The following is a 12,100-nucleotide window of genomic DNA, read 5'->3' on the forward strand; positions in this document are numbered from 1 at the left end:
ACCTACATTTCCATACAAACTTATTGTATAAACGTGAACGCGATCCTAACATAAGGCTTTGTAGATACAATTTACACTAGGCACTTTATCTTTTTAGAAAGGTGAGATAAATACTTACACTCCCTCTATAACTACCGCGACCCCTGCCGGTCGCACTGCTTGCGTCACAGCAATTGCAATCTGCTTTGTGAGACGTTCTTGAACTTGGAGGCGGCGGGAGAATATCTCAACGATCCTGCAATAATGAAATATAATAATATTATAAAAATGTGAAAATCATAATTATACTAATTGCCAATAGATGGCGTAAAAAAAAATAAGGTGCAAAAAAATCTTTAGAAAATAAAATTATTCATTGTGATTGAGAACACTAATGAATATGCGGTTAGTAATTACAAATTTAAAATCATAATAATACGAAGAAACGAAGAGCTATTTATTAAAATCGCGTGATTAAATGTAAATCTTGATTTGTAACAAGCAGTTTTTGCTCCGCAAAGAAAAGCGGTAGATTCCATCATTACAAAATTAAAATGGGACTAATATGGGGAAAAATCCTATCGATTGCAATGACAATTGATGAAAGTAGACATAGAAAAAAATCAGACGAACTGAGAATCTATTTAGAAGATTGTTAAAGTTGCACCCACCTGGCCAACTTGCTGAGCCCTAAGATCTTGCCTTGCGGTAAGTAGCCGATGGAGACCTTTCCATAGAAGGGCACCAAGTGATGTTCGCACATCGAGAACATCTCGATATCTTTCACCACCACCATCTCGTCGGTGTCCTCGTCGAAGATTGCGTTGTTAAGGACCTCTGTAATAAATAAGACATACAGTAGAAAAAGCATTAGCAAAACCTATGGGTAATCGTGTATGACAAATTAAAATTAAAAAGATTTAAATTTCCTGCCGAACGAGTTATTTTTTCTAAACAATCTATTGTCGACGGGGGAAAGGGATTGTTAGTAATGGAGACTGAGAATCCTATTGCTAGCAATATACCCAACCAGGTCGTCCTCCTCGCGGATCCCCCTGGAAACTATAATGGTTAATTCCTAATGAATTCATCATGATGGGCTAATTTGGCTTGTTTTCATTCTCATCTATCACCCCTCACTGGTGCTCTGCCAGCGTATCCCGTTAGCACAGGCGGGGTTACCATACCATTTTCACCAATGAAAAAAAATCTACTGTCGACAATTGACAATAGATGGCATAAAAAAAAAAGAAAATGTAAAAATGAAATTTATTGAATTAAATTAACTTATATCTAACATTGTTTTTAGTAATTATTTCGATTAAATCGAAACAATTCTTGTACCATTATTGAATTATGTCAAACCGCTAGGGCATCGAAATTATGCAGTTTTATTACAAATAAGTATTGTTGGTAGTTGGTACTTAGTAAACAGAAAACAAGAAAGAAAGGAAGAAGATGAAGTAAGCATTTGATGCAGGTATTTATTATACCTTCGAGGCTTTGGTCATATCCTTTAGTGAAGAACAACATAGCTTTGGCGGCGCGTTCCGGAGTCTTCAGCAGGCCCTGTCTTTCAGGATCTTCACCCAGACCTGTAAATACATCAATTATTATAAATAGTATGTATGTTCACTGGAAGAGTTTGTACAAAAGTCGTTTCCATGCTGCTAATACATGCGTGTTTCTGATTCCATCACCATCATCATATCAGCCTTTAACTGTTCACTGCTGAACATAATCTTCCCCTGGGGGGATTTTTGCCAGTAGTTGCCATATTTGGCAGGCGAATTGGCAACTGCAGTTACTTTATTTAGCTACTGCACATCCCTTGCCCTCCCTTAGTCCTAACGACAACCACGGAAAAGAAAGGTGTGGCCCATACTATGGCGGGACCATACGGTCCTGACGCCAAGCAATTGTTTATTGCCTGGCTATGCCTCGGTATTATAGTTGGGATATGATAGTGAAATTAAATTACAAAGTACGGAATATTTTGACATAAGTAAATGTATAAGGGGTACACTGGTCCTCACATTGTATTGTTTGGTGCTTTTGAAGTCTGTAGGCGACATTTAATACTTATAAACTTTATCGAGTGCTTCATAAGCTTGTTTTCTATTCGAAATTGTGTAAAAAAACTTAGAGATTAAAATTTTTTTATATTGTTTTAAATACGTCAGAGGTGTTTGTGTAACGATGGAAACTTAGAAACTCTCGACACAAGAGTGAAGAGTGACACCCTCACATGAGGCTTGTAGCAGTCGCTTGTTTATAAGTACTAGGGTAGCAGAAGTTACCTGTGAGTAGCAGTCTATAGGAGTTAGCCATGTCGGGCAGGAGCGCTTCTCTGGTGGGAGGCCGGTGGTCCAGCTCCAGGTCGTGGTGGAATGTGCAGTTCTCATGACCTGTGTAACAAACAGTAAATTGTAAATTTAGATTTTTTATTTTTGGTGTAAACAAGATGGTATAAAAGATCTTTTTGTTACAGACACATGGACCAAATTTTTATAATACAACCAGCTGTGAGAAATGAGAAGTAAGGTCAAAGTCAAGTCAGATGGCTCAACGTGATTATTTCACCAGCTATTAATGACGACGGTTTCTAGGGGCGATCGCGAGGGGGTCGATCAGACAGGATATTGCTAGGAATGGGGCCATTGACCCCCATTACTAACAATCTTTTCTCCCCGCTTGGTGTATTTGGTACAATATACTAGGATAGCAGAACCATGCAGTTGGTAATAGATGAAGGAATATCGTCATTTGAGATCTCATCATACGGATTTAATTTTTACATACATCTGCCCTGTTTTCTTTTTTATTTTGTCAAATAAAGGTAAATACATGTACACACATCTCACGAAGTATTTTTATTTACATTTATTACTTAATAATTGTGGTTTTCCTCACATAAATGTGATACTGCGATATTTAAATCAAGGAGAACAATGACTGTAATCATCATAACATAACGTGAATGGATATGTCTCGTATTTATTCAGAGATCATGGGTTCTAACCAAACTAAATTAGTTACAGCAATTTAAAAATATTTATCTCACAGCAAAAACTTATTTATTTATACTTTATTGTACATAAAAAATACATTGTCATAATTTATCTATGTATACTTATAATAAATCTGTAGAGCGGTAAATTCTGTACATGAAATATATTTCCAAAATAATTATCAGGCGGTGATTAGTGATCGATACTGATGCCAAAAATGCAATCAGTAAAATTTTTGTCTGTCTGTCTGTATGCTCGTTATAGAAACAAAAACTACTCGACGGATTTTAACGAAACTTGGTACAATTATTCTTCATACTCCTGGGCAGATTATAGTGTACTTTTCATCACGCTACGATCAATAGGAGCAGAGCAGTGAAGGGAAATGTTAGGAAAATGGGACAAGTTACTCCATTTTTAAGCTACCGTCGCGTGGCCACTTTTTAAAATGTAAAAATGTCCACCCGTGCGACTCGAGACGGGCGGCTAGTTTTTAATAAAGATGTACAACAGGCGAGCTTAACTCTGTAAGAGTTCTCTTTCAGCAAACTCTGGGTGGAAAGGAGTATTAATTACCAATTTATATTAAAATATGTATTAAATTTTATTATCTATTAATATCAAATATTAGATAAGTATATTTATCATAGTTTATGTATTTAGAAACAAGATAAATTAGGTTAAATTATATATTACATTAGATATAGTGGATGGACACTAGATGGAGTGACGACCTGAAATGCGTTGCAGGCAGTCAGTGGATGCAGGTGGCTCAGGACTGTTCTTTATGGCAGTCTATGGGGGAGGCTTGTGTCCAGCAGTGGACGGATAATGGCTGAAATGATGATGACGATGATGATATATTATATAAAAAAATATTTGTATTATACAATGCTCTGCTACCAATTTGAATTAGAATTAAATATTAAGTAACAAACAAACAAAGATACAAGTTTTTTTTTGGAATCGATAGGCTTTATTCTCATATTACTGTGGTAATAATAGCCTGATATTAATTTTATCACAATTTAAGTAGTTATACTTAATTTTATTTATATTGTTAATAAAACAAAGATTACAATCGAAAGAAGTCGAGGTGGTTATAATTTGAGTTATTTAAAATGACAGACCTAGCGATTTGTTAATGGTTTTCTTAGAAATGTCTGAGGTTAAATACTTCGTCTAAGATTGTTCTCGTAATAGGTGGTTGATAATGAAGTAGTTAATTGATAGTAACATTCGTTATTGAGGTTGTTCTTGATTCAATAGAATAGGTAACGGTTACAATAATTTTCAATGGATTACAGAGAGGAAGTAGTTCTGAACGCGTCTGCATTTTATACGTGTGTGTGTACTAACTTTGTCGTGACGTGATTACAATATAAAATATATGTTATGTTAGGATTACTAATCCGTTTATCAAATTTTATATATTTATTTATACGTATATATATTTTTTACCAGTGGGAGACTTTATACAAAAGTCTTTTGCTTGGGTACCTCTGTACCATTCGTGTTTCTACCGTGAACCAGTTGTGTTTACATGGCTGAGTTTCGATTTGAAGTATGGGATATGGGCAGGGAATTTAAAGGGTACAGAGGAATAACACCTGAGTCCTCAGGAATGGCAACGCATGAGGGGTATCATGGGCGAAACAGTATACTCTGTTATGTCCATGGTACTGCTCATGTCTACAGGTGATGGTTACCATTTACCATCAGGTGGATCGTCAGCCTGTTTGCCATTCTAAGTTGCATAAAAAAATATTATTTTAAACAATAAAAATAATTATTTTATTCTGATGTTAAGGTAACCTGTTACGAAAACCAGACAATGAACATCTGGTGTACAACCCAGAATTTTCTAACTTGCTACGATTGGAAATCGTACCCGCGAACAAACCGACATGCCTACTATAGCGGCCAGATGATTCTCATATGAAAAAGTTCATGTATAAATGTGCCCCTGTTCATCATTTCTCCCTGTTTTTATTGAGAACTGTTGGAGCCTGGAATCTCAGACATCTACATACATATAGGGTTACTGATTTGCAATATCTCAAGGAAAGTGCATCTAGCTCACATACTAGATGCATTTTTCTTTGACAAAGTAACAATAAATACTGGAAGACTAGCAATCAAGTAACAATAAAGTAAAAATTACCCTAAGGTTGTCTTGAAAAGATTGCTCTCAGCAATAAAATCGCCTTCCTGTACTTATACAACTGTATCGTTATATTTATTAATTGTCTTGCTTATTTCCTATATTGTATAATGCAAATGAAGTATACTTATCCCTTCTTTGTATAATGGTGGAAATTTCCATCATAACATTGAATGCCCAAAAATTATACAAAAGAACTTTAAATTGTTTGTGTCTGGATACCTTTTTAATATCCATTGCAGAAAAACAAAACATAACTGCCAAATTTATTTTTTTAACCATTTTTCCTCTAATTTTGAACATGAATTATATCACCTTGGTTTATTTCACCAATAAAAAATCATGCAAAGAAGGGTTATTCATTCAATAAATAATAGTAAATAATTTTAGTTTCTAAATCGCTCTGTAAAAGCAATGGCGTCTATTGTTATTCGCTCGATTGTTGCTTTTAGATAATAGGAAACATGAAATGAAAATTGATAGCAATTATTGCTATGGCAAACTGATTTGAAGATACGTAATTAGAAGGCAGAGCTGTGTGAATGCTGCTTTATGTGAAGATAGTAGCTTCAATAAAGAATTAAAAAAATAATGTGAATTTTCTACAATACTGATAATTTCTACTATTATTGTTATTCCTTATGTTTTGATGTTTATAATACAATTGTTATAGTTTTCTATTGCTTGACATGAAATGGATTTTAATCGTATTTTTTATCAACTGTAGTGTGTTTGTTATTTAAATTATCACTTTTCTTGACTGTGACATTGATTGTTGTAATGCCTAATTTTAACAATACATAATAATTAGATTTATATTTCTTAAATTGATGATCAGTATTGTATTTTATAATTTTGATGAAGGATTTTATATTATTTATATGTCCAATAATGGCGGAACATAGCCATCTTAATTATTTTTATATATAATATGTTGTAATTTATATAACCTATGTTTCTACAAATAAAATAATTTATTGACTTGACTTTTTTTATACAACTTAGAATGGCAAACAAGCTGAGGGCTCACCTGATGAAAAGTGGTAACCGTCGCCTATAGACATGAGCAGTACCATGGACATAACAGAGTATACTGTTTCGCCCATGATACCCCTCATGCGTTACCATTCCTGAGGACTTAGGTTATTCCTCTGTACCCAGTAAACTCACTGCCATATCCATACCTTTCAAATCGAAACACAGCCATGCAAACACAACTGTTTCACGATAGAAACACGAACGGAACAGAGGTGTCCATGCGAACGACTTTTGTACAAAGTCTCCCTCTGGTAACCGAAGTTTCTCTGGTGATTTGAACCCGTTCCCAGCAGTGGGTAGTAATAATGTCACACTTATACAAACCAGGTGTGGTTGAGGTCCTCGGCGTCATCGGCGTCCCTGGCACTTCCAACTCACTTTCATCGTTCAAATGGAAATTTTTCAATGCCTCCGGTGTTTTTTTGTACTTGGCCACGAATGATTTGTTCGTACTACTCTCCACTCCGTTCTCCTTTTCCTCCGATATCGAGTTCCTTACAGAGCGAGAGCTGACTCTTCTTATGAGTGCCGACGGCGGAATGACTGGCTCCGAGTTGTCTTTACCGTTTACAGCGGACATGGTTTCTCTAGAAGGATTATTTTTCTAATAAGAATGTTACAGTACCAGTGTGTATGTACAGCGCCGGCCGCGATAATGTTATGTGTCAATTTGTTTTGATTATTGTCTACACGCAAAGGTTATCGATCGGGTGTATATGTTAGGAAAGTGAGTGAATAAGTTTGTTTATTGGTATACATCTATATGGTATAAATATTTATTTGAGTTTCCAACAAGAATTACACTGTAATTAGATTTCACGAATGAGAGCTGCGATGATGAATGAGATTGCACGTAGTTAATCAATAGTTTATTTGAAAGAAGGAAAGAAAGAATATCTTTATTGGGTAAATCTAGATTTAAGATTTTACCATCCATATCCATATTATAGCATCCCTCACTGGTGCCCCGCCGGTGTATACCGATAGCGGAGGCGGGGTTACCATTCTATTATAATCCATAAAAAAAACATACATTATTAATGCTTTTGGATGCTTTTTAATTTTTTTTTTTATTATTTTACGAAGATTCTAATGAAGAGAAAATTTGAAAAATAGTACCCCAGAGAAATGTAAATAACTCCATTTTAATTTTTAGCATATAAACCGTTGCTAGTTGTCAATTCAAACGATTCAATCAAATATTGACGAAACGACGTCGGGGCAGCCAGTACGCGAAGCTACGTGATTAAATGTACCTACCTACACGTATTCATAACCAGGATGCGTGATCACTTCTGATCCTCAATTAGAAGTGATCACAGCATCTTTTTTTTTTCATTTCAGGGTTTTTTTTTCTTTGACGGATGAAAATGGTATGGTAATCCCGCCTGCGCTAACGGAATATGCTGGCGGAGCACCAGTGAAGGGTGATAGATAAGAACGAAAACAGGCCAGTTAGCCCATCATGATGAATTCATCAGGAATTAACCATGATAGTTTCCAGGGGGAACCGCGAGGAGGTCGAACTGGTTGGGTATATTGCTAGCAATAGGATTCTCAGTCTCCATTACTAACAATCCCTTTCCCCCCCATAAGGGGAGTTTTGCCAGTAGTTGCCACGCTTGGCAGGCGGGTTGGTAACCGCAGTTAGGCTTTTAGAGATACTTTAAGAGGGGCGCTTCTGTCTATCTCTTAACTATTAAGCTCCGTTAGTCGCCTCTTACGACATCCTCGGGAAAGGAAGGGATGGCCCATTCTATGCCGGGACCACACGGCTTACAGCATGCTACGAGAATATTCCGACAATTGAACGTGTATACTGATAATAACGACACGTGAAACCACGAAATAGAGCTTGTTTTAATCAATGCTGTAATATTAGGTAATCATTACAGTTGTCGTGATGTTAGGTGACACTTGGACGGATTTTGTGGTGACCTTTCTAGTAGTAAGGTAAATAAGTGGTTTTTAAAGAAGTTTTTTATTTCAAATAACAAATAAGTTCAAAGGAGTCACGGTATATTATACTGCGAGGTTTTTAGTATTACGTAAACATCTTCGTTTCCAATGGTTATTTTATAAGAAAGAAACACTGTAGTTGAAGTGAAAAGATGGAGGGGCGTGCCATGTTGACGTGGACAATCTATAATTGTATTTTAATAAACATAAGGTGAATCACGTTTCAGTTCATGGTTGTTTGAGTGAAGGGATAGCGACAGAAACTATTATATTATACTTATATATTTGTCTTAATATATAAAAATAATAATATGTCTAACACATCACCAGAGGGAGACTTTGTACAAAAGTCGATTGCTTGGGCACCTCTGTCCCATTTGTGTTTCTACAGTGAAGCAGTTGTGTTTTTTTTTTGATGCGTGAAAATGGTATGGTAACCCCGCCTGCGCTAACGGGATACGCTGGCGGAGCACCAGTGAAGGGTGATAGATGAGAATGAAAACAGGCCAGTTAGCCCATCATGATTAATTCATTAGGAATTAACCATGATAGTTTCCAGGGGGAACCGCGAGGAGGTCGACCTGGTTGGGTATATTGTTAGCAATGGAATTTTTAGACTCCGTTACTAACAATCCCTTTCCCCCCGAAGCAGTTGTGTTTGCATGGCTGTGTTTCGGTTTGAAGGGTGGGATGTGGCAGTGAATTTACAGGGTACAGAGGAATAACATCTGAGTCCTCAGGAATAGCAACGCATGGGGGATATCATGGGCGAAACAGTATACTCTGTTATGTCCATGGTACTGTTCATGTCTATAGGCGACATTTACTACTTTCCATCAGGTGTGCCATCAATACTATTCTAATTTTACTGTTTAAACATGCTTCTGATTGGAGGGGCGGGGGGAAATTGTTTGTAATGGTACCAGTAATACAATACTATATTAGGTAATGGGGACGAGTTGCCCCATGCTAGTAATATAACCTTCACTTCTCCCTTGGAAACAAATGTTTTAATTCCAGGTGAGTTTAGCAAGATTTACCAACTGATCCGTCTTCATCCTCACTTATCATCCGTCACTGGTGCACCGTCCGATGTATACCAACAAAGCACGTGCGGTGATCCTTCTAATTTGGAGCTAACTGACCTGCTTTCATCCTCATCAGTCATCTATCACTGGTACCCCGCCAGCGTATACCGATAGTGCAGGCAGGGTTACCATTCCATTATCATCCATTAAAAATTTTTTTTTTTACCATATAATCGAGCGCTTATTTTTTTTTTTATTAATTAATTAATTAATGATTCATTTATTTGATCTCGTATCACGTGATGTGATCATAACCGGTAGTTGTCGAGGTACCGGTTTTTTTTTACTCAGCAATAACCTTGATATTGGTACGTTAACCTACTTTATGAAAGTGAGGTTTAAGCACAAGGTCTGTACACTTCCGACATGGGTCCGACGTGTTTATGCAACTGTCAGTTTGTATTTATAGATTCATACTATTAAAGTAATTATTTAGTCCGTCTATGTACATTTTTCACCTAAAATATCTATACTACATATAAGTGAATTTATAAAGGCATATAAATAAACTAATTAATTAAACATTATTAAACAAACAATAATTTAAATAATAAATTAATTTAAACAATAATTTAATTAAACAAACTCAGAACCATCTGTGTTTGTTTGTATTTATAAGTTTTTATACTTGTTTATTAACTGCAATCTGGTCCCAGCATAGAATGGGCCATCCCTTCGTTTCTTGTGGGTGTCGTAAGTTGCGACTAAGGGAATCTAATGGTCGACAAAGGGGGAAAGGGATTGTTAGTAATGGAGACTGAGAATCCCATTGCTAGCAATATACCCAACCAGGTCGACCTGGTTTTCCCTGGAAACTATCATGGTTGATACCTGATAAATTCATCATGATTGTCTAACTGGGCTGTTTTCATTCTCATCTATCACCCTTTACTGGTGCTCCGCCAGCGTATCCCGTTAGCGCAGGCGGGGTGGTTACCATACCATTTTTACCCATAAAAAAAAATGGTCGAGAAATGGACAGCTAATCTCTCTTATCTCTATTATAATGTTATTACGTTTACTAGTGTACAGTTATCGGCGGATATGACTTCACTATATGTTAGTAATTTTTTATTTTCGCGTTTTTTTCAAATGATTTTTAAAAAGCCAGCTGTTAGGTTGTTTAATGACTCGCGTGGCGTAGTGGTTGACGTTGTTTTGTGTAAAAGACGTCCCGGGTTCGATCTCCGGTCGGGTCAATTTAGGAAAAGAACTTTTCTGAATCGGTTCGTGTTGGAGCGTGCTGGGTTGCGTTCCTAGATGTTCTCTTGTTCCTCATAATTCCTGTTATCCTAGTAATTATTTTTTTATTTGTACCATTATTGAACATCACGAGACAGTCCTCGGGTCAATTATTAATTTGTTTGTTTTTTTTTTTTGTTTAAGTATTAAATTTAATTTTTTAAATTAATTTAATTATTTATTAAATTATAATTAAATTCTATTGAAACGGACAGCCGTATTTGTACCTTTAGTACAAGTATATACGGTGCATTTTCCAAACAAATAAACCAATTAAACCTATTAAATTCCGATATTAATTGATGTCCAATTTTAAGTAAAAGCTGCATCGTTAATCCACTTTCTTTGTTATTATGTAAACGCTTTCTTTTTTATTGTATATATATTTACCCGCGACTTTGTCCGCGTGACCGGGATATTTTTAGTGACCCGGGTTGCAGATATCCTACTTCTTTCCATATAGTACGTGTAGGTAAGATTTCATAGTGCATTAAGCCGTTAAGGCGCTATGAGGTAACTGGGTACAGAGGAATAATACCTGAGTCCTCAGGAATGGCAACGCATGGGGGGTATCATGGGCGAAACAAAGTACACTGTTATATCCATGGTACTGCTCATGTCTATAGGCGACGGTTACCACTTTCCATCAGGTGGGCCGTCAGCTTGTTTGCCATTCTAAGTTGTATAAAAAAAAGAGAAGTTTTGCTAGTAACTGCCTAGCTTGGCAAGCGGGTTAGCAACCGCAGTTAAGATTTTAGAGATGTTTTAAGAGGGACGCTGACGCCCTTCGCTCTATAATTAAGTTCCCTTTAGCCGTGTGATCCCGGCGTAGAATAGGCCACCCCTTCCTTTCCCGTGGGTGTCGTAAGAGCCGACTAAGGGTTCTTTTAAATAATTATTTATATTTAAAATTGGCATATTAATTGCAAATTAAAGTGACTAGTACCTAGTTAATAAATACAGGTGTCACGTCGGCAAGTTAAAACAATCTGTCTTCGACTCGTGCAGCGCGCAGTCCTTGCTCGCAAAAGTGAACGCGTGTCCTTCTTCTAAATACAGTCCACTACAATTGTGTAGCAATTGTTTATTTATTCACTCTAATCGCTCAATACTATGGATTTCATAAAAAAAAAAAAAAAAAAAAACACGAAATACGAGCTCGGCATATTTATTTTATCCAAAGAACAGCGTATTAAATAAATAAATAGTTCATTTTTATAGCATATTCTAGCATTTACTCGCGATTTATAAACAATTTTATTATGTTTTTTTATTGAATTTACTAATTTTATTTTCAAATAAAATAAACAAAATAATAATGCTTTTTAATCTTATTTTTTTTTAATACAATTTAGAATGACAAACAAGCCGACGGCCCACCTGATGAAAAGTGGTAACCGTCGCCTATAGACATGAGCAGTACCATGCACATAACAGAGTATACTGTTTCGCCCATGATACCCCTCATGCGTTGCCATTACTGAGGACTCAGGTGTTATTCCTATGTTCCCTGTAAATTCACGCTATAACCCACCCTTCAAACCGAAACACAGCCATGCAAACACATTTATTTATTTATTTATTTATTATTGCATTCCATAATGTGGTTGGTAGATATC

The 12,100-nt window shown here is 36.1% G+C and overlaps 1 protein-coding gene across 2 annotated transcripts in view; it reads right to left on the reverse strand.

The window, feature by feature from the left end:
• Window positions 1-12,100, reverse strand: part of LOC113523239 (GTP cyclohydrolase 1) — a 30,059-nt gene that overhangs the window by 2,396 nt on the left and 15,563 nt on the right. The window contains exons 2-6 of one of the 2 annotated variants that reach the window (XM_026909126.3): window positions 6,517-6,779; window positions 2,280-2,387; window positions 1,473-1,574; window positions 651-816; window positions 119-235 (exon numbers count right to left, since the gene is read on the reverse strand). In XM_026909126.3, the coding sequence (XP_026764927.1) occupies window positions 119-235; window positions 651-816; window positions 1,473-1,574; window positions 2,280-2,387; window positions 6,517-6,772 (749 nt within the window). In that variant the 5' untranslated portion in view covers window positions 6,773-6,779. The remainder of the gene's footprint in view (window positions 1-118; window positions 236-650; window positions 817-1,472; window positions 1,575-2,279; window positions 2,388-6,516; window positions 6,780-12,100) is intronic. The other variant, XM_026909127.3, reaches the window with a different exon arrangement.

Source organism: Galleria mellonella, unplaced genomic scaffold (genome assembly GCF_026898425.1).
Source record: "Galleria mellonella isolate WM207_F2 unplaced genomic scaffold, CSIRO_AGI_GalMel_v1 utg967, whole genome shotgun sequence".
In the NCBI taxonomy this organism is placed as follows: Eukaryota; Metazoa; Arthropoda; class Insecta; order Lepidoptera; family Pyralidae; genus Galleria; species Galleria mellonella.